Raw genomic sequence first — 22733 nt, forward strand, 5'->3', positions numbered from 1 at the left:
AAGAACTGGCCCAGGTTTCCTAGATGGGTTGTGGTGTCTCCATCCCTGGAGATATGGAAAAGCCACCTGGACAAGGTCCTGGGCTGTAGGTGGCCCTGCTTGAGCAGGGGGAGTTGGATGAGATGATCTCTCTACAACTCCCTGACAGGAGGGTGTAGCCAGGTGGGGGTTGGGCTCTTCTCCCAGGCAACTGTCAGCAAGACAAGAGGGCTCGGCCCTAAGCTGTGCCAGGGGAGGTTTAGGTTGGATGTTAGGAAGAAATTCTCTACAGAAAGGGTAATCAGTCATTGGAATGGGCTGCCCAGGGAAGTGGTGGATTTTCCATCCCTGGAGGTTTTTAAGATGAGATTGGATGTGGCATCAGTGCCATGGGCTGGGAACCACAGCGGGGTTGGACTTGATGATCTCAGAGGTCCCTTCCAACCCAGCTGATTCTATGATTCTATGATTCTGTGATCTCCAGAGGTCCCATCCAGTATCAACCATTCTGTGATGCTGCTTTGCTTTGTGCAAGTTGAGCATATAAATATCACTCTGTGTGTCACAGAAACGTGCCGGAACACCCACCTAAGATCACCGGCGTGGTTTGCATCTAACACAAAGGTATTTATTCCGTGCAAATAACGTGTGCAAATCTTCCTGTGCAGCACGTTTGTGAGTCTGAAGACAGAGAAGAAGTGGTGGTTTGTGAGCTGTGTGAGTCCAGCGTGGTGAGCTTCAACCAGCACATGAAGAGGAACCACCCTGGCTGCGGGCGCAGCGCCAACCGGCAGGGCTATCGCAGCAACGGCTCCTACGTGGACGGCTGGTTCGGGGGCGAGTGTGGCAGTGGCAATCCCTACTACTTGTTGTGTGGCATCTGCAGGGAGAAGTACTTGGCCCTGAAGAGCAAATCCAAAACGTCAACTTCCGAAAGGTACAGAAATGGAGGGCAGTGGAATTCCCAGCAGGATTTCCTGAGCCTTAAAATCTCGCACTGTGTTCAGCAAACGCCTGTTTAGAACAGAAGGTGAACTAGATATTTCTGGGTTTTAAGTGAAAACCAGGGAATAATTTCTTGGGATTTTGCCCACTTCTTATTGACTTTTGGAAACTTGTTATCAATTTTGTTTGACAATTCCAGTATTTTTTTGTGGACTTTTCTCACATTAGTATTGCAAAATTCTTCCCTCCTCCACCCACATATACTTTTAGACTCTCTTATCTATTTCTCTCTTACTAGCCATTTCCAGAATCATTCATAAATATATGTAGATGTAACAGTAAGGTTAGGTTTAATAGGGAACCAAGTTTAAAATTGTTATGCATATTTGCAAAATATTAGAGCCATTCAGTAATTTTCTTTGTTATTTTTTCCTACAGGTACAAAGGCCAGGCTCCTGATTTGATAGGTAAACAAGACAGTGTCTATGAAGGTAAGTTTTTAAGTTGCACAGTGATTTATTTTTTCATAAAAGTACTTCCATGCAAATGAACCTGAAACTGTACACAAAGGTATATTTTTAGATCTCCCAATTAGATGTAGTATTTTAGTTTTGGGAGGGTTTTTTTTAGTTCAAATCAGAAAAAACCTCAGTGATTTTTTTCTCCCCTCCTCCCCCCCCATCTTTCATCTAAGCAGCTGAAATGGCAAATACCTGACTTGGGGTGATAAGATGTTGTGGGAAGGTGTTATGTCTAGAACTGCACATGCAAAACCTTATGTTCAAATACTTTCCTTCAGCTGCCTTTGTGGGAGAAATTAGTGTAAGTTAGTGTCCAAAGGTCTGCCATTAGGCTTGTTCTTAATTTTTCTGCCTTTGTCCTGGGAGAGACTTTCACTTTAAACAGATTATTTCTAGTGTCTGTAGAAAAGCTTTCCCAGATGGTTCTTTGATTCTGGTCCTTTCTGTAGCTGCATGATGGCAGCTGTGTGATTTACCACATTTGTGTATTTGGGCAAGTCCATCTGCCAATAGATTAAAGGTGTTTGGATTCTACTGTGTGGAGTGAGACAGAGCAGGGGAGACCAGAAAATATAAGTTAACTTCTTTTGTAAATGGTTGGGAAGTGGATGGAATTTAATGAGTTGCAATTATAATGCTCCTTTTTTATTTTTTCCCTTTTTTTCTTTTTTTTCTTTTCCCCCTGGGAAGGAAAAGCAAAAACCTGAGTGTCTGATTATAACCTGTGGACTCATGCCTACTTTTTTGATAAATATAAAGACCAGGAATTTTTAATATCTGTATTTATTCTTCAGTCCTTTGGCATATGCACTTGTTACCATGATTTAAAGCACAGCTGTATGTCTGTGCTTTTTGCTGTATTCCAGGTTTTGGAGTTGTCTTGTGCTACATGTGGAGACCTCCAGTTTCTGTGTTTTCAAACAACAGCTAGTTTGATACTTTAGAGAGTCTTCCATGAAACCTTTGGGCAGTATATATAAAGATCAAGTTGAATAGAGAGGGGCAAGAGCTGGGTTTTGTTTTTCTGATTTACTCTGTTGTGTCTATGTCAACATCAGAAGATGAGTTTTTAGGACTTACTGTGTTGCAAATGACAATACACGTTTTGTACCTTGCACTGTTTTTTTAATTAATTGGAATTATTTAATATTCTAGCTTTTGTAACCAAGTCTCATTCTATTTCCCCAACTCTAGAAGACTGGGATATGTTAGATGTAGACGAAGATGAAAAGCTGACAGGAGAAGAAGAGTTTGAGTTACTGGCTGGACCTCTTGGGTTAAATGATCGGCGCATTGTCCCCGAACCTGTCCAGTTCCCTGACAGTGACCCCCTGGGGGCTTCAGTTGCAATGGTCACAGCCACCAACAGCATGGAAGAAACACTGATGCAAATAGGTAAATTTAAAATCCATTTCATTCAAAGAATAAATAATCATCATAATACCACCCCCACCACCTCCTCTTTGGTGTGATTTTTGTAGGGGTAGTGCAGAAACAGTCTGACAGCGTTTCCTTCCTGCCACCACAAGAAAGGAAAGACAAGCTCTAAATTGTCCTTTTATTTTAGGGGAGTTAGAGAGAGCAATGAGGATTATAAATTGCCAGGAGGCTTGAAGCTTTAATTTGCCAATAAAATTGTACCCACAGTGAATGTCAGTAGCATGTTTTGCACTCAAAGAATGGATTTAAGTTGGGACTTCCAAGGAGGCCTCTCTGACAGAAAAGGGAAACAGAGAAGTTAAGATTAACTTGAGTATTGTCAAGTAGTTCTCATCTATGAAATTGAGGAATGATTAAATTATGGAGTGTATTTCAGGAGTGTATTTTCCTCTCGGTCGTTATCACTATGTAGTTCTGTATGAAATAGTGAAAAATGCATGAATAGTTTATGAACTTAGGCCATATTTGCTTCTGTGCTTATTACTGTATGGTAAAGTTTTGGTTTTCTTTAAACACTAATGCAAATCATTGTTATTTCCAAGGCTGCCACGGCTCAATAGAGAAGAGTTCCTCTGGCAGGATAACCTTGGGAGAACAGGCAGCTGCCCTGGCGAATCCACACGACCGCGTCATGGCTCTGAGGAGAGTCACAGCTGCTGCCCAAGTCCTCCTGGCAAGAACCATGGTTATGAGAGCACTCTCACTTTTGTCTGTCAGGTCGGTGGCATCCTTGGCAACACTTTTACCTTTTCTTTCAGAACCAGTTACCAACTTATGTTTGATAAGACGTGATTTTAAGCTATCTGGGGAAGTGATTCTCATTTTATGTACTTACATAATACTTCCGAGAGGAAGAGTTCTGCTGATTTTGTTCTTTTAACCAAGAGCATTTCTGTCCATTTTCACAGTGGTTCCAGTTGCAGCCTGGCAGCTGGGCTGGAATCCCTGGGACTGACGGACATCCGGACGCTGGTGCGGTTGATGTGCCTGGCGGCGGCGGGGAGGGCAGGGCTCTCCACCAGCCCATCCACGGTGTCCAGCTCAGCAGAGAGATCCAGGGGCATCCACAGCAAAACAAGCAAGCCCATCTCTTGCCTTGCCTACCTGAGCACTGCAGTTGGGTGCTTGGCATCAAACACTCCCAGTGCTGCAAAGCTGCTGGTGCAGCTGTGTACACAGGTAGGACTGTTCTCTGAGCTGCAGTACTTCCCTAAAACTACCTCTACGTGAGATGAAGCAATCCCTTTTGTACATATGGACCATTCTAGCTTCTGAACTGGGATGAGACTGACCTCAGTTTGAGGATCTCCTTAGAGTTCTTGTTTATGGCTTTGCACAAGGCTGTGTTTTATTGTTAGTAAAAATCAAGTAACTATACATGTTTTTGCTGAGTACTCTTTTCAAGTGAGGAAAATGGGTGTGCTCTTTGTTTTCATAGGGGTTTTCTGGTTAGGTTCTGGGTTTTTTTTTTTCCTGAGTCAACTCTGTGTAGAGCACAGGAAAAAAAAATAGAAACCTTTAAAACTCTGCCTGATTTATCCAACTGAAAGGGTTCTCTAAAATTTCTATTTCTGTTTGTTTTGGATAACCAGAACAATAAATAATTATCATCTTCAATTATTTCTTTCTAGAATTTGATTTCTGCAGCAACTGGTGTGAACTTGACAACAGTTGATGATCCAATTCAGCGAAAATTTTTGCCAAGTTTTTTAAGGGGAATTGCAGAAGAAAACAAACTTGTCACATCTCCAAATTTTGTGGTTACTCAAGCACTTGTAGCATTGTTGGCAGACAAAGGGGCCAAACTGAGGCCAAACTATGATAAAGCTGAAATTGAAAAGAAAGGTATGATATAGCTTTGTTTTTAAATGTTGATCATTAAGTCTTGAGTTCCTCATTTTTAAATGTAAGGGAGAGACTTGCTAGAAAAATGTCTAAATAGATGTACTCTGAAAAATGTACAAAACTTGTTTTAATGAAAGGAATCTTGCAGTTTATGACAGACATTTTAATTAGAATTACAATCTTATTACATAATTGCATCTTTAAAAACAGTCAGAATGTGTGTTATTCAAAGCCATAGAGCTGAGACATTGAGCCTTGGCTGTGCCTCCTGGTGAAACTAGGGGGAGTAACAGGTGATGGCTGCCACCCAAGTGCTGTTCTGTGTCTGATCAGAAAGTCGTGCTGCCTGTGCTTGGAGAGATCAGGGAGCCATGGAGCAGCTGCTGTTGCTGGGATAGAGAGGGAAGGACACGACAGTGACAGCAGCATCAGGGGAGGCATTTTCTTGTTCAGAAAGCACTTGCTCTCTGAACAACCATTTTACCTGTGGTGGAAATAAGACATTTTATAATTCTATTCTTAAGAACAGAGTATTCTTTTGTTTTTGTGAAAATGCAGCTGGGGTTATTTTGGTATCAGAGGAGTGCTTTCCCTCACGCTTAACATGATCGCGCCGTCGCCGTTTAGTCTCTTTTCCGGGAATGCTGGCTAATGCTGTGCTCACCGTGTGCAATTCTGTGTGGTACTCATCTGGCCGTCATCTCATTGTCGTTTAAGCAGGTTTAATTGCCCATTTGTATGCCCATCCTTCCTATGATCCCTCTGCTGTAGGCCCTCTGGAGCTGGCGAACGCGCTGGCCGCGTGCTGCCTGTCCTCGCGCCTCTCCTCGCAGCACCGCCAGTGGGCCGCCCAGCAGCTCGTGCGCACGCTCGCCGCCCACGACAGGGACAACCAGAGCGTCCCCCAGACCCTCGCTGACATGGGGGGGGACCTCAGGAAGTGCTCCTTCATCAAGCTGGAGGCTCATCAGAACAGGGTAAGCCTGGTTTGCCTGCCTAAAACGGAAGGAGAAGCTCTCCGAACAGTGTTAGTGTAGGCAAGGTAGAGAGCGGTTCTGTAACAAAAGCCTTCGGGTGCACAGGGACACACACCCACACAGAGAATTCTCACACTTGTATACCTTCAACTAATTACCACATCTAGTCAGTACATCCAACCCTAAAACCACTTTTGCCCCTGTTACCACCCACAGAACTGCCCTGTTGGGGCCTTTCTAAGGGTTCCGGACCCTCTGTCTTGTTTTGGCTACAATACATCTTATTATTCCAGTCCCAAACAGGATGTGCTTGCTAAAATCTCTTTCCTTGAAAAGGCTGTTAAACAGAATTCAGCAATGTAGCACAAACCATGAGAAAGGGTTTTTAGTAACAGTCTAAAGTGAAAGAAAATTATACAGCCATATTAAAATCTACAAGAAGCTAAAAATCTTCAGGCATCAGTCTCACGCAGCAATTTTAACACTCTTTTGTAGAATACATTAAAAATAAAATAATATTATCTTACAAATACGCTGGCTGAAATGATTTCCCACAAGAAGTAATTTTTTTGGAGATTAAGTTATTGCCTGAGGTAAGTTATTGCATCTCTGAAGCACAAAAATGCTTGACTTTTTTGATGCTTCAATTAAAGGCATCATGGGAGTGTTCTTAACGGCACATGAAGTCAGCAGAATCACCCTGAGTGTTTTCTTAGACTAGATCTGTATTTGCATTCATTTTTCTGTCATGGTTTTCTGTGCAATAGTGACCTGTGGAGCAGGGGTCTGTATGAAGTGTGGCACCCTTATAACTCCTGTTTAATTGCAATATATTTATATATTGTACTATATATATTATATTATACATATAATATAATAGTACTGTAAAAGTAGAAAAATAAATCTTGATCATTACAGTGTATTTCAATACTGTTGCTGGTGCTCTGTCTCATTGGTTAATGTTTGCTTAATAGGAGTGAGCAAAACCACCTGAGTTTCCAGTTCCAGTTTTGCCATGATTACTTTGGTATTTGTAGGTCATGACGTGTGTTTGGTGCAATAAAAAGGGACTTTTGGCCACCAGTGGGAACGATGGCACCATAAGAGTGTGGAATGTGACAAAGAAGCAGTACTCACTGCAGCAAACCTGTGTGCTCAACAAGCTGTAAGTTGGTTCTTTACAACAATCAGGTATTTAATTTGAGCTGAAAATTGTGCAAGATAATGAAAAGAGCCAGCCCTCTAATGTCTCCTGCATGTGTTCTCTGGGACTGTGGCTGTGTTTATGGCCTGCAGAATAAATTAAATAGCTTAAAACTGAAACCAGAACTTAAGTATCAACTTGGTAAGAGTCTGTATAAAGAGATCATGTGAAAGCTGTTTAAAACCATTCTTAATTAATTGATATAAGGAGAAATGGGTAAAATGAAGACTGTGTGGGACTGTCATATAACAAACAGATGAATATCCCTCCAGTGGGTTCCAGTGGACAGCTCCAAAGTATGACATGGTCATTGCAAGTGTGGTCATTTGTGTCAAGTGTGAAAAAAGAACTTGGGACTTGTGGGATTCAGGAACTGAGTGTAATTCTTCTTCATGAGAGTGTCTGGGAAGTGCTTTTCTATCGTTTGGATGTGTCCAAAAGAGAAGAAAGCAGAAGGAAAGACTGAAATCTAATGCTTTAGTAGAGCATAGGAGAGTTTAACTCAGGAGAATGAAGAAACAATAGTGAATTAGAAGGTTGTTTCCTGACAATTTCTTAGTGGTTGTTCTAGTTCTTGTTTACTTGCTGCTGGTAGATGTGGCCTTAAAAGCAGTATATGGAGTGACATAACAATATTATAGCCTTCATTTTTCTGTTATTAAAAACAGTAAAAAGTGTTGTTTATAACCTTAAGGGCAATTAAAGATATCAGTGGTCCTGTTACAGTTAGCCAAAGCAGACAGTGTAACATTATATTGGGAAGAGGAGTTTAAAATAGAGTTGAGAGCAAGATGTTCCTCTTTAATTTCTTGTCCAGAAACTTTTGCACTCACTAAAGATGTTAATTTTGAGAAATAAGTAGGTAAAGATAATTTAATTATTTTCCAATTGAAACCTAGCTTGAAATTTCTTGGAAATAACTAGTATGTCATTCTGTAATCTGAAGTGGTTTTAGAGAGAATGTAGAAGTATGAGCAGGAAAATGTTACATAAATCTGCAGTCATGGCAGGACACCAGGTTTTAACTCAGTATTTCATGAATTCTGTGTTTTCCTGTCTGCTTAAAGAAAATACCCATTTTAATTGTATTATTTTTTTTCTGTTACAGAGAAGGTGATTCTGAAGAAAGTCTGGGGTCACCCAGTGACCTTAGTTTATCTCTTGTCTGTTGGAGCATCAGTGGCAAATATCTGGCTGGAGCTACAGAAAAGATGGTGAACATATGGCAAGTCAATGGTATGCCCTTAACTACCTCTGAACTCGTTATGATGCACAGATTTGTAGGGAAAGCTACTGCATGCTTGTTTACCCAAGTATTTAAGTGTCTGCTGTCCAGTTTAAGTGCCTACAGTCTCCCATAATGTCTGGTGAACCTGTTCCTTTAGAGGAGGGCACTGACCTCAAGTGGATGTGTGACTTACATCTTTGAGAGGAAGACTTTTAGTCACTGTCCTCTGTAATCTTGGAAACTTCATTCTGTTGCTTTGCTCTTAGGAAAATCCCCAGTTACACTGCCTGTCTTAATAGACAGTCCCCAGGAAAGGAATACATTTACTGAGTACTGAAGAATTTAGTTGATCCTTAACAAAACTATGTAACTTGACTGATAATTGAGATTTGTTAGCTCGATTTTTTTGTGCCTGTGTTTTGTATTCTTGTGGCTTGGGTGAATTTCTAGTATGTCCTAGCTCTAAATAAGATCTCTTGGTATTTTCTCATGGTAAGTATTTTTGTTGCTTTCTTTATGAAGTCGTTTTAAAAGACTTTTTGGTTTCCTAGGAGGAAAAGGATTATTAGATCTCCAGCCTCACTGGGTGTCTGCTCTAGCCTGGCCAGAAGAAGGGCCAGCTGCAGCATGGACAGGGGATGCTCCAGAATTGCTGTTAATTGGTCGTATGGATGGATCTCTTGCTCTTATTGAAGTTGTGGATATCTCAGCCATGCACAGGCTGGAGCTGGAACACTGCTACAGAAAGGATGGTAAGGGACTGCATCGGCATTGGCAATTAAAACTGGGAAAACACCCTCCTCCCTTTTTACTAAGCAAGTATAAAATCTCTTTTTTTTTCTCGTTATCATTTGTGGGATGTGAATTCTGGTACCTCACCTGCAAGTGTCATTCATGGGAGGAGGAAAGTGTGTGGGATCTCCATCTGCACCCTCACTCCCCCACAATAGAGATAAACAGTTTGTAGCAACCAGGTCAAACCCTGACATTCCTTGCTGTTGTGGAAAATCCCCAGAGATCCCCTGCAGTGTCTGCTCTGTCTGCAGAGAGTGTGCAGTCAGTGTCCTTTGAGTTCCTGGGAGATTGCCACTTTTCCTTCATAGTTCCAGTCCCAGGGGACATCAACTAGCACATCTTTGGCAGTATTGTGTGGGTTTGCATGTTGCTTCTTCAGGATGTTTGCAGATTTATTTTTTTTTCAGAATCAATTGAGGGAATATCTACTTGCTAAGAAAGGCAAGTTGTTTTCCAGAGCCTTTCTTAGAAGCACCCCTATTTCAGATACATAGGATTCAGTCTACTTTTCTTTTTCCCCTGTATAATTATTTTCACCATGCCAGAAATTTAAACTCAATTATTTTAATAAAAAGAAGAATGAGAGAACCAATACAAAATAATCTCAACAGCTGTCATTTCAGTGAAACTCAGTTTTATCTTTACCATACAAATTTGAGAAAATTTTCAAAAGCAAAAGTATGTTGAGACCTTAATGGTGGAGAAGTTTGTTAAACACTTCGTAGTTCAGAAAAATGCACTGCAAGTCCTCTTTGGCAGGAGTGTAGTTAATTGAGCTTAATTAATGTTTGTGTTGTCTGTTCATGTAGTGTCTGTCACATGCCTTGCCTGGTTCAGTGAGGACAGACCATTTGCTGTTGGCTATTCTGATGGAAAGTTGCTCATAGGAACGAAGGAACCAATGGAGAAAGGAGGAGTCGTTCTAATCGATGCCCATAAGGTAATTCTTTAAAACTAGTGCATAACTTCTCTAGGTAAAGATCTGTTGAAGCTATTTTCTCTATTTGAAAGCTATTTATAAAGTCAAGTGCAGGTTATTTCGAGAACACATACCTATTTATGATACACATATTGAACATAATATATTTTAAAGGAACAGTCTACCAAATGTAAAAAAAACAAAAAGGGAACATAAATTTGATAGCCTGTATTTCTGTCGTGGATGTACATACAGTGACAGGAATGTTAAGCACACAGCTATGCATGACTGGATTTAAAAGCCTAGTTCTTTTAATTGGTACAAGTGCTCATAATAAATACTAATTTTGCTCATATCAAATGTTTTTGTTCAGCTTCTTGTGCAAAGCAAAAGGTGTTTTTCTAAATATGCAGTTGCAAAGGTTGGGAACCTTCTCTTGGCCAGGATGTAATAACAAGACATTAACAGTCCATAAATTATTTGTTAGGCTAAGAGGAGAATTCCTCAAATGTAGGTGTAGTAGGAGCCTCTGGAGTGCTTCCTTGGTGTCTGGAGCAGGGTGATCCCAGAAAGGAGGGTAATGGGGTGATAAGCCTGTCCTTGCCTTCTTCCTGTGGGCTTATCTCCTCCTCTACCTCAGTTAGACTCAAAACTACATCTGACCCATTCCTTAACATGTTTCCAAACCATGTACCAGTAATTTGTACTACAGTTTCATAGTATAAAAAAAAAGAAGGAAACATTGTGTACTTTATCAGGGAAAAAAATCAAGAAAGGTTTACAGTGAGAACAAAACATTGTTGCGTTCCATTTAGTTTCTTTCAGCAAACTTCTTAAGTCTTTTTCATATGATAGTTCTGAAAAATATTATTATTTCATACTTACAACTCACTATCTAACAAATTTTTTGAGAATAAAGTATTTTTGGTATTAATAATTAAAAGTTACATTAGCTCCGAGAGTGAAATTTTCTCTTCTTACCGTTACTTCATACCAACTTTTGGGGTTTTTTTCAATCCAACAGGATATGGTTGTTAGCATGAAATGGGATCCAACTGGAAAGATTCTCCTGACATGTGCCAAAGAAGAAACAGTGAAGCTCTGGGGGTACATGGGGGGCTGTTGGAGGCGCCTGCACTCCCTGTCCCACCCCGCCCTGGTGAACGGCATTGCCTGGTGTGCCCTGCCAGGGAAGGGGCCCAAGCCCCAGCTCCTGTTAGCCACGTATGTCACAGTTTTATTGTTTCTCTAGTTCTTCTGCAGGTCTGTTCTATCAGTCTGGAGTGTCCAGAGCAAAGAAAAGGGTTTTTTTAAAAGACATTCCTTCGATAAACCAGTTGCCGTGAGATTCACAAGGCTTCAGAATTCAAATGTAAAGGGTGACCCTGGTCATGTACCAACTGTTTTCTCCATGTCATGAGACCTGTGTGTGCTGGTCCTACTTGAAATTTTTTGCTTCATCCAAATATTATTAGAAAAAATATGTTGTTAGTAAAAATGGAAAAGCTACAGGGTGTGAAGAATAGGAAAAAATGCATTTATCCATTGGGAATGTGCCTTTCTATTTTCGATTAATTTATACAGTACAGTTTTATAGGAAGGTGGTAAGACTACTGATATTGTAAGTTAATACCAGACCACTGATACTTGGTTAGTTAATACCTTTATTTTTTTTATTATTTCATCTGACTTGCTTTAGGGGATGCCACAATGGCTTGGTGTGTGTCTGGACTGTTCCCCAGGACATAGTGATCACACTGCAGTCCAGCTCAACTTGTTCAGAAGGATGGTGGGAGCAAGAAACAAGTGCCAAGGTAAAAGGAGTTATCTTGGTGTTTAAGAAATTCTCTCTTGCTCACTGTGAAATTGAGGGAGGAGAAGAATGTGAGCAAGTTCCTTGAATCTCAGTGTTTCCTGGGAGAAGACAGTTACTAAAAAAGGAATGTCATTTGTCTGTGTCTAGGCATTTTCAGAACAGGAAATGAAAAATCACAGGTTTAAATTTTATTTGGCTAAAGTTTATATTTTGATCTGTTTTCATCCTTCTAAAAGTTGATAAATTTATACTAAAATTTAGTAAGAGTTTCAAGTTTTCTGTAGATAAAAAGAGTTAAGATAAATTTCACCTACATAAGTTGTAACGTGGCCTTTAATTTGTAAAGGGAGGAAAGATGATAATGTGACAAGATATGTATAAAATATTGTCATAGTAATGGGGTTTTTTTTAATTATTTATTGGAGCTTACCCTTGCCTGTGGATGATCAGTGTTTATTGCAGAAGACAGGCACTGTCATGCTGTTCCATTTTCTGTGAGCAGTTCAGTGTTCCATAACTGTGTGATTATTTGCAGGATGGATACAGGAAGGCAGTGGAAGTCAAGTGTGTGTTTCAGCTGAGGGGACACATCACTCCTGTCAGGACTGTTGCATTCAGCCCTGATGGACTGGCCTTGGTGTCTGGGGGCCTCGGGGGCCTCATGAACATTTGGTCTTTACGGGTAAGATCATCTTTGATATGGCTTGATTCTGTTTTCTAGCAGGAATATCTGGAATGGTCAAAGCCTCCCCCTCCCCAGACATGAGTTAGAAACGTTAGAGAAAGCATGGTATAAAATAATGTTATAAAATTGTAAATAATAAAACATAAATTGAAATTATATTAGCATTGAAGTAATTTATATTTATGGTTCTCTTATTGATTAATTCTGTAGGTTTGGTCATGTTAGTTAGGCTTTGCAGAATCAGCCACTCTTTATGGTTGAAAACAATATTCTCTTATTTCAAGACTTTTTCAAGAGTCAGACAATGTGGACTTCTAAGTCCTTAGTTATCTCCTTAATGTGATAAAAATTCTAGATTTTTTTTGCTAGTAGGGTAAGTATTTCACTCTTTGCATAGTTGTTGAACAGCTTGGGAGGATGTCATCCCTTAGAGGTGTGATGGTGTGCACTGAACCAGAACTGCTCTGTGTGCACACACTGACTGCAGCCCCCTCTCTCCTCAGGATGGCTCAGTGTTGCAGAGTGTTGTGATAGGCTCTGGAGCAATCCAGACTGCAGTGTGGATACCTGAGGTTGGAGTAGCTGCCTGTTCTAACAGATCAAAGGTGACACTGTCTTAAAGTAACATTCTTTCACACTTCTTACTAAAAATACTATTTGTCTGTGTTTACTTTCTTTTCTTCACCCCCCCCCTTTTTTTCTCTAGAAATATCTATCTAACACTCTCATATTTTCCAGACGTTGTTTTGGCTTTCAACTTTCATTTCACTCTGAAAAGACTGGGCTGTTTTGTTTGTATCCTGTGTTTAATGTGGTGGGGCAGGGTGGGATCCTTCTGGAAGAACTCGTAGTTACAAAGATGCTGCATGTGGGTTATATCAGCCCCTCTGTTTCAGGGAAGCAGATGTAAATGAACAATGCAAACAGACAGAAGACAGATTTATTTCTTTTATTCCTTTATGCAGCATGAAGAAATGTTTCATTTCCCCAACAAATAAGATGATTTAGTGATCTAAATTAATCTAAAGCAACCTCAGAAGTTTTTAAGAAACAGCAGAATTTACTTCAGTGTTTTCTGTGTCAGGAACTTGTGGCATCTGAACAGAAGTTTTTAAACAGCTGATTATTCCAAAAGATGGTATTCTTGTGAATAAATATGGCACGAGTTATGACTCCTGTTAGCAGTCATGCTCTGTGTGGGTACAAGTATTTTATGGTTCTTTGAAAGTCTCTTCTGAACTCAATAAAGGTCATATTACAGGGCCAGTCCTAAACTAAGGTTGCCTCTAAACTGAATCTTAACTTAAGGGTACAGCATTCACTGAAAGGAACTCTGCTTGTCACCATGTTTGTCTTGTTCCTTGGAGTGATAATGGCAGTGTTGCCATGGCAATGTGAGGAAGTGGCAGATGGAGGTGGCTACTCCATAGCAGATTATTCCCCAACAGAGACAGGAATGTTTGAACCTTTGTGTTTTCTGGCCCCTATGGAAATTCAGACGGTTGGTGATAAATCAGTGGAGCTGCTTTGTGATTTTTGTTTTTAATTTCTGGTGTGTCCCGTGCCTGCTGTTCCACAGGATGTGTTGGTGGTGAACTGTACCTCCGAGTGGATATCTGCCAACCACGTCCTGGCCACGTGCAGGACTGCTCTGAAGCAGCAGGGAGTGCTGGGGCTGAACATGGCTCCCTGCATGAGAGCCTTCCTGGAGCGGCTGCCCATCATGCTGCAGGAGCAGTATGCCTATGAGAAGGTGAGAGGAGCTGATGCCAGCATTTCAGATGCATATCTGGCATGAGGTCACTGTTTGAATCTCAGCTGATTCCAGTTTTTCACCACAGAGAACCCACCAGACTTTCCTACATCCCATCTGTAAATAGCCTTCATCTCCTCAAAGCTAGCGGTCACCTAGTTTGAAAAATATTGAAAATATTAGGAAAACTCTGATTTAAGCAGGGAGGAAAGTATTTTCTACAGACCTAACTTTGAAGGACTCCTATTTCTGAGCTGATTAACGTGTGTTTCCTCCCTCTCCCTCTGCCCTGCCTGTAGCCCCACGTTGTGTGTGGAGACCAGCTGGTGCACAGCCCCTACATGCAGTGCTTGGCCTCGCTGGCCGTGGGCCTTCACCTGGACCAGCTGCTGTGCAACCCCCCCGTGCCTCCCCACCACCAGAGCTGCCTGCCCGACCCCTCGGCCTGGAACCCCACCGAGTGGGCCTGGCTCGAGTGTTTCTCTACCACCATCAAAGCTGCAGAAGCCCTGGCCAAGGGAGCACAGTTCCCAGAATCCTTCACTGTCCCAGACCTGGAACCTGTTCCAGAGGATGAGCTCACTCTCCTGATGGTAAAATTTGATGTTTTCTCTCAGCAGCAAAGCGAGTAATACAGTCCACATCTCTGTGCTATAAAGATTTATATTTATTAATATAAGCACTAGCAATAAGTGTAAGTTTATTTTTTAATTCACTGGTTACGATATACTGTTAAGATTGCTCTGTGTGTGTGTGTGTAATGAGCACAAGTCAGCAGCATATTAAAAAACCAAATTAAAACAACCCAATACTGTGACAGTAGTTTTCATAAGTGGTAGAAGCAAGAAATGTAGAGCTTTGCAATGCTATTTTAAGGGTAACTGGCACATTCCTACACCATACTATTTTGCTAGTGTCAATTTGCTTTTTGACTTCTTATGATATGTAAACCAAAATGGAAATTTTTGATTAAGAATTTTTTATCAGCAAGGTGTTTGCAGTTGAATTGTTTTAAGCCAGTGTTTCCAACTGAAACTTGTAAAAGCCTTAAGCATCAGTAAATAGAAAGAGATTACTTCATAGTGAATTTTGTTTTGCTTTTTTTCATTTGGATTGCAGGACACAGATAACAGTGTCATTGCTGCTGTGCACACATCCATTCTTATTGCTGTATCATTTAGAATAATTTGAATATTGTTCTTAGAAAGGAAAATGTGTTCATGACAGTAAAATAATGTGCATCTCTTGAGCTGAATGTGGTAACTGTGGCTTTTGCTGTGTAGGATAACAGTAAATGGATCAATGGCATGGATGAACAGATCATGTCTTGGGCAACATCAAGGCCAGAGGTTAGTGAAACCTTTGGTTTGGGGTGTTCTGGAGGATTTTTCTCTCTTTTGGAACATTGTAGGCTGTTGAAAGTACTCTTGTTCTCAAGCCTTCTCTCCTGCTCTTCCCTAGGATTGGCACTTGGGAGGGAAGTGTGATGTGTACCTGTGGGGAGCAGGCAGGCATGGACAGCTGGCAGAGGCTGGGAGGAATGTCATGATACCAGTGGCAGCACCTTCATTCTCTCAGGCTCAGCAGGTGATCCCTCAAAACCAGTCATGATCTAAGGATTTACCATCTATTATTTGTACAGCTTGTCAAAGTCTCTCTCTAAATATCTTTTCAATTTGTTCTTTGAATTTACTCTAAGTACCCCAAAACATGTGTTTTTACTGAAGAGGAACTCTTCAATTATTTGACAAATTCATACCAAGAAGCTAATGAAATCTGACAACACAGAATTACTTTATATGAGCATGATTTGAATTATTTTATATGATTTGAAAATACCTGCCCAGCTTTAACATAAAACATGTGGCAGTTTTGCTTTCTGAAATAACATTGACTTGATATAATGTTGTCTTGACATAATTACAAAGAACACCAGTTAAAAGGAGATATGGTGCATTGTAATGCAGGTATTACAGCTTTGCTGCATTTGACATATATTAAAATTCTTTCCTGTCTTTCTAAACCAGGTGGTTTGTGGTCAGAATTGTACCTTTGTCATTCAAGCTAATGGCACCGTTCTGGCTTGTGGTGAAGGGAGTTATGGGCGACTGGGGCAAGGAAATTCTGATGATCTTCACGTCTTAACAGTCATTTCAGCACTGCAAGGTGATGCTGCTGGGTTTGAAAGGAATCATTGAGAGAGCTCAAATGAGCATTTTGGTAGTTAGTATAATTGTGTTGATGCTCCTTTTGCAGATTTAGACATTAAATATTGTAGTGTTTAGTTAAAAAACACTGAAAAAACCCTCTAGATATAAATGTTTCCTTCATGTTTGAGTAGTAATATGTTTAAATTCCTTAATTTTAAGGTCTTCAGGGAAAAGTCTTTACTCAGGTTAGGAACGTTTAATTTCAAAGCTAATGGCAGGACAGGAGCATAAATTGTACGTGAGAAAATGAAGGTTTTGTTCAAAAGAAAAGTAAATTAATTGCTATAACAAGGAAACTGTTACTGTGGTTTGTTCTTTTCCCAGCCTTAATTGGCTGCCATTAGGCACGGTTGTATGTGAAGAGTTTGTTCTAAGTTATTCTGACCTTTTGGTTTCTCATTTTTCTCCAACAGGCTTTGTTGTAACGCAGCTGGTGACCTCTTGTGGGTCTGATGGGCATTCCATGGCTCTGACAGAAAGTGGGGAAGTCTTCAGCTGGGGAGATGGAGACTATGGCAAACTGGGCCACGGGAACAGCGACCGGCAGCGCAGGCCTCGGCAGATCGAGGCCCTGCAGGGAGAAGAAGTGGTGCAGGTCCCAAAATATTCTGTGTCTCCTTCCAGCTGCAGGGCTGGTAACCCAGTGCTGTGTCCTCTGGATGAAAACAGGCAACTCCTGCCTTCTCTGGGCTTTCTGGACCACATTGGTGATGTCCAGTTGAAGGGTGTTCATACCACAGAGCCTGTTGTTGATGTGGGATGTTGATGGACAGTTGGTACTGGAGAATGCTAAAATTCAGAGCATGGAAGAGGGGGGTGATCTAAAGATTATCACATTACAGACATGATTTACAAGCTTCCCTTTGTCTTTGTCAGGTGACTTTGACCTACAGATCTGGTCACCAAGGCCTAACAGTGCCATATTTGGCTTTGACTGGAGGTTTCTTTATAAAAATACAAGATAATCACACAGCAAATTCTTCATGCAAATATCCTCTGGTCCTCCTCCATAACATTACCATTGAAAAGAATAAGAGATGGATTGCTGGAGAAATCATTAATACTAAAATGTCTGTATTTTAGCTCTTTAAAAGTGAATATATCTTAGGGGAGGAAAAGATATTACATATATACATGTAATAGCCAATATAATCTTCTGCCCCAATTTAAAATGTGTGTAAAAATGATGTTTATTTTACTTCCAGATGTCATGTGGCTTCAAACACTCAGCTGTGGTGACAGCAGATGGCAAACTCTTTACCTTTGGAAATGGTGATTATGGTCGATTAGGACTTGGCAACACTTCCAATAAGAAACTTCCAGAACGAGTGACGGCGCTGGAAGGTTACCAGATTGGACAGGCATGGTTTACCTAAAACTAGCCCTGGATCTGTGTTTAAAGCTGATGTTTGTAATGTACTTAAGTGTTCAGTTGTGGCTTTTTAACCTTGGCTTTTATTTTGGTTATGATGGCAATATTTGACTATGCATAATTTTTTTTAGTAGTTACTTTCCTGACTCTCTTGATCCTCTTTTTGTAAAACTGCCCTTGTTTTTTAACATTTTAACATTTCAAGATTGAGGCAATTTTAAGCACGAATCAATGAGCTGCTTTATATTTTTAAACAGGGAATATGTGTAGCATAATACTGTCCTTTGGCTCTATGTGCTGAGAGGAACAAAAGAAAATACTGCTGTGTTCTAAGTGTCTTTAAAACACTCTAATAAGCAATGGAATTTTTAATGGTTTTATGTAGATACTTAATTTTTAAACACTGTTTTTCTTCTAAAAGGTAGTTGGAGTGTTTGAGTTAGTAGTAAGTTACCAAAAATGGTGGTAATAACATATTTCTCTCCCTCAGGTGGCCTGTGGCCTCAATCACACTGTAGCTGTGTCAACAGATGGCTCAATGGTCTGGGCTTTTGGAGATGGAGATTATGGGAAACTTGGTCTGGGAAATTCCACTGCAAAGTCCTCACCACAGGTTAGAATCCACGGGGAAGTTATTCTGGGCATAAATTTTCAGTGTTGTTCAACGTGTTGTACAGTAATTTTCAGAAGGTAAATTATTAATTCCACGCTGTTGTAACACAGTCTGGCACAAGTAATTCTAGTGACACATTATGCTGAGCCTGGTACTCTAAAGAGTTTCACATAAATTATAGTGACCTTATCTCAGTAGCAATACAAATTGCAAAAATCTGAGGTTTCTCTTAGAGAAGAGAGATTTCTTGTTTTGGAAATCGGGGGGAAGGTTGTTTACACACTCACCTACTTCATCCAGTGTCATTCCCAGTAAAAAAAAAGATGTTTTGAATCATTGTACATAGAATAAGATGATAATTCTGTTAAAGAAAAACTCTGTTTCTGTTTTCTGTATTAATTTCCAAGTGTTAAGTAATGTAATCCAACAGTGTATGCAGTGCACAGGGGGAATTAAAAAAAAATTTCCTTTTTTGGAACCAGGAGTTTCAGATTAAATTCAAGAATTTAAGAATTACAAGAATAACAAGAATTAATCTTGTAATTCTATACCTTGTTTTCCTTTCACTTTACCCCTTAGAAAGTGGATATTCTTTGTGGAATTGGAATAAAAAAAGTTGCCTGTGGAACTCAGTTCTCTGTTGCACTGACAAAAGATGGTCATGTATATACTTTTGGACAAGGTAAGAGAATCTGTTCTTTGGACATTTCTATCTACAGCCTTGTGTGTATTGCAAGTGAAAAGGAAGACTATTAAGACACATTTCTAGGACTGACCTAATGATGTTTTTTAGAAATGTGTTGACCTAATCTGAATTTTGGAACTTCAACAGCGTCATTTTAATGTACACCTAAAATCCAGATTTGTAGCTCTGTGTAGTTTGATCTCAGGACAACCTTTCAGGTCTGGGGTTTTTTTTTTTTCAGTAATTCCCTTTTTGAAGAGAATTTTCCTAAAATTTCATTGAATTCCACACATCCAAGGACACTGGGTTACTTCAAAGCTTACACAGTCTAATAAAGTATATGCCTACATATTTAAACATCTGGACAGGAGAATTTCCATGAGCACAGAATTAAACAATAAATTCAAGCAAATAACAGTAAACTTCTCAAGTCAGTTAATTCATCTGTATTTTAAAACTGTACATTTAGACCTAGAGGTCTTGGTTTAGTAGAATTTGCTCTTGTTTGAGCCTTCAGCAATATTCCGAGCGCCGTGGGAAGCGCCGGTTTGTGGGAAGCATCCCCCACCTTTCTCCCTGATTGCAGTGGTGTCCCAGTTCCAGGACTGTATGGAGCTGCTTTCTGTCCCTCCCTGACTCCCCCTTTCCTTGTCCCTGGCTCCAGAGGTGTGTTCCCATTCCAGATCGCCTCATCGGTCTGCCCGAGGGCCGTGCCCGCAACCACAACCGGCCCCAGCAGGTGCCGGTGCTGTCGGGGATCTTCATCGAGGACATCGCCGTGGGGGCAGAGCACACCCTGGCCCTGTCCTCCACGGGGGATGTCTATGCCTGGGGCAGCAATTCCGAGGGGCAGGTAGGTGCTTTTTTATTCTCCTGACCCTTGTAAACTGTCATTGTACTTCACAGATGGATTTGGAATATTGATCCTAGTGACTCTTCCGGCAATTTCCATTATTTTCCTGTTTATTCCCTGTAGCACTTTGGGGAAGCACTCAAAACATTCTAGGCAAATTATCCTAATCCAAGCTTTTTTAAAAATTCATAACTTTTTACCTAATTCTTGAGCTATCACCAGTTTTTTCAACATAATAAAATTTATGGTTGGTGTCAATCAGATTTGTGAACTCTTTAGGTGCTTTTCAGAGTGAAAATATAAATTAACCTTTTTAAAGGAGTGATTTTTTTTAAAGTGAGAAAAAATATAATAAATGATAAATTCTCCCTCACCACATGTTCAACTCAAATTTTTTGAAAGGACTTCAGCTTTTTGACACTTCTACATGCTACAAGTATCAGACTGAGCCTCTTCATATAGCAGGTGATGGTGTTTCAGGAAGTTTGGGCAAATTTCATCCTCTGGTGTTTTAGGACTGAGTTTTTGAGAAGGCTTGTTGGGCAAGTTTTTTAGAATAATTTCTCTGAGTTGGTTTTTTTTTTATTGCTTTTGGTTTGTTGATTTTTTTTGTTTGTTTTTTTTTAATATGGTACTTTGTGGTTTTGTAAGGGAAGAAATTGTTAGGGTAAAAAATGTAAATAAATTGATTCTGAAAGCTGTTTTATATGATTTTCGGTTCAAAATACTGGTTTTATATGAACTGGTAAAAAAATACACACTCTTGCAATATGAAATTTTTAACCTATAGAATATGAAATTAGAATGTGATGTGAAACTTGGTAAAAAATCAGAACAGCTTCAGTAAATTCTCTCTTTGCACAAATTGTGTTTTCATAAACTATTGTAGCAATTTACATGCTGGAACAAAAATGGTATTTAAATGGCACAGAGGAGATGTAGAAGATGAGTTGTCTGTGCATGAGAGACTGTGCAGTACAGACAACTTAGCAGCATAGGGTAGTTCCTCAGTCTGGAAAAGATCTTGCAAGAAGTCTCCAGCTGTTTTTGAGTCTCTTTGACACATAGATCTGCTACTCCAGTCGGGTACAGATGCAATATTTTATCAAAACTAAAAGAGATATAGGTGTAGATATATAGGTGTAGATATATAGGTGTAGATATATAGGTGTAGATATATAGGTGTAGATATATAGGTGTAGATATATAGGTGTAGATATATAGGTGTAGATATATAGGTGTAGATATATAGGTGTAGATATATAGGTGTAGATATATAGGTGTAGATATATAGGTGTAGATATATAGAGAGAGTACATTTTTTTAATCCCAGTATATGCTGTAGATAAATATAATTTTTTACCATTTGCTTTGAATTTTTGCTTAGAGAGTTTTAGAAGCATCGTGGCAGCTGTTGATTGTTCTTTGTGCCTTTTCTGTCTGTTCCCAATGGTCAGCTTGGCCTGGGCCACACCAACCACGTGCGGGAGCCCACCCTGGTCACGGTCCTGCAGGGGAAGAACGTCCGGCAGATCTCGGCCGGGCGCTGCCACAGCGCGGCCTGGACGGCCCCCCCTGTGCCCCCACGAGCTCCGGGTGAGGAACTGTCAGTAGGACAAGAGGGCTCGGCCCTAAGCTGTGCCAGGGGAGGTTTAGGTGGGATATTGGGAAGAAGTTCTTTCCAGAGAGAGTGCTCAGCCATTGGAATGGGCTGCCCAGGGAGGGGGTGGATTCTCCATCCCTGGAGGTGTTTGAGGTGAGAGTGGATGTGGCATCAGTGCCATGGGCTGGGAACCACGGCGGGGTTGGATCAAGGGTTGGACTCGATGATCTCAGAGGTCCTTTCCAACCCAGCTGATTCTATGGTTCTAACTGAGGTTTTATGGCCGTTTGTTTTAGTCCTGCCGGGTGTTCCTGAGCTATGAGTGCAACAAGAATTCTGAACATTTGGGACAAAATCTGTTTAGTTTTATATCCACACAGGGTTTCCTGTTATCTTGGTCTTAATTTGGCTGCTGTCGTGGTTTAACCCCAGTAGGCAGCTAAGCTGCTGTGGGTAAAATCAACTCCATCCCAGCCAAAAGCAAACCAGCTGCCCTTTATCAAACACTGCTCTGTTTCTCTTCCTGGGATAGGTGTTTCAGTGCCTTTGCAGCTCGGTTTACCTGATGCCATCCCACCACAGTACGGGGCACTGAAGGAAGTGAGCATTCATACAGTGAGGGCAAGGCTGAGACTGCTGTACCATTTTTCTGACCTCATGTACTCTTCGTGGAGATTACTTAACCTCAGTCCCAATAACCAGGTAAAATTCCTTTGGAAAAAACTGGCTTGGCTCTGTTGTGTTATGCCATGTTGCTAGAGAGTTTCTGGCCAGGTTGAGATGGATCTTTGTAAAAATAATTTAAAAAAATATAATTCTGGATTAAACCAAACTTTGTCAAGGTATTGTTCTGTATTTTCACTTACACTAGCACTGACATGTCAGTGTTTCAGTTTCCAAGAGCTTTTTAGCTTTAAAACCAGAAAGCACTAACCTGTTTCCTGAAGCACTGGAGTGCCAGTGATTGCTCTGAAGGGTTTTATTGTGGGAAGAATGGAATTAATAGCCTTTATTGACATGTTTATTCTGGTGCTGCTTTATTTCAGAACAGTACATCTCATTACAATGCTGGAACGTGGGGAATAGTGCAGGGCCAGCTGAGGCCCTTGCTGGCACCCCGGGTGTACACCCTGCCCATGGTGCGCTCCATAGGGAAAACCATGGTGCAGGGCAAGAACTACGGGCCCCAGATCACTGTGAAGAGGATCTCAACCAGGTCAGTGCTGCTTCCACAGCCCCTGTGTCATGCTGGTGTTCACCCATCTCCTGATCTTTGGGCGTTCTGAGCTC

At 40.7% G+C, this 22733-nt stretch overlaps 1 protein-coding gene across 1 annotated transcript in view; it reads left to right on the forward strand.

Moving 5' to 3' along the window:
- Positions 1 to 22733, forward strand: part of HERC1 (HECT and RLD domain containing E3 ubiquitin protein ligase family member 1) — a 93206-nt gene that overhangs the window by 64132 nt on the left and 6341 nt on the right. Inside the window, exons 47-74 of the mRNA XM_029963143.1 lie at positions 648 to 916; positions 1363 to 1415; positions 2640 to 2840; positions 3428 to 3602; positions 3794 to 4064; positions 4517 to 4730; positions 5502 to 5707; positions 6745 to 6872; positions 8020 to 8147; positions 8691 to 8891; positions 9744 to 9874; positions 10878 to 11077; positions 11553 to 11667; positions 12205 to 12351; positions 12858 to 12959; positions 13934 to 14107; positions 14407 to 14700; positions 15391 to 15456; positions 15569 to 15694; positions 16135 to 16273; positions 16731 to 16912; positions 17523 to 17678; positions 18180 to 18302; positions 18882 to 18984; positions 19671 to 19840; positions 21298 to 21436; positions 21976 to 22145; positions 22490 to 22659. Of these exons, the coding sequence (XP_029819003.1) occupies positions 648 to 916; positions 1363 to 1415; positions 2640 to 2840; positions 3428 to 3602; positions 3794 to 4064; positions 4517 to 4730; positions 5502 to 5707; positions 6745 to 6872; positions 8020 to 8147; positions 8691 to 8891; positions 9744 to 9874; positions 10878 to 11077; positions 11553 to 11667; positions 12205 to 12351; positions 12858 to 12959; positions 13934 to 14107; positions 14407 to 14700; positions 15391 to 15456; positions 15569 to 15694; positions 16135 to 16273; positions 16731 to 16912; positions 17523 to 17678; positions 18180 to 18302; positions 18882 to 18984; positions 19671 to 19840; positions 21298 to 21436; positions 21976 to 22145; positions 22490 to 22659 (4553 nt within the window). The remainder of the gene's footprint in view (positions 1 to 647; positions 917 to 1362; positions 1416 to 2639; positions 2841 to 3427; positions 3603 to 3793; positions 4065 to 4516; positions 4731 to 5501; positions 5708 to 6744; positions 6873 to 8019; positions 8148 to 8690; positions 8892 to 9743; positions 9875 to 10877; positions 11078 to 11552; positions 11668 to 12204; positions 12352 to 12857; positions 12960 to 13933; positions 14108 to 14406; positions 14701 to 15390; positions 15457 to 15568; positions 15695 to 16134; positions 16274 to 16730; positions 16913 to 17522; positions 17679 to 18179; positions 18303 to 18881; positions 18985 to 19670; positions 19841 to 21297; positions 21437 to 21975; positions 22146 to 22489; positions 22660 to 22733) is intronic.

This window comes from Manacus vitellinus, unplaced genomic scaffold (genome assembly GCF_001715985.3).
Source record: "Manacus vitellinus isolate BGI_N305 unplaced genomic scaffold, ASM171598v3 scaffold_53_pilon, whole genome shotgun sequence".
Taxonomy (NCBI): domain Eukaryota; kingdom Metazoa; phylum Chordata; class Aves; order Passeriformes; family Pipridae; genus Manacus; species Manacus vitellinus.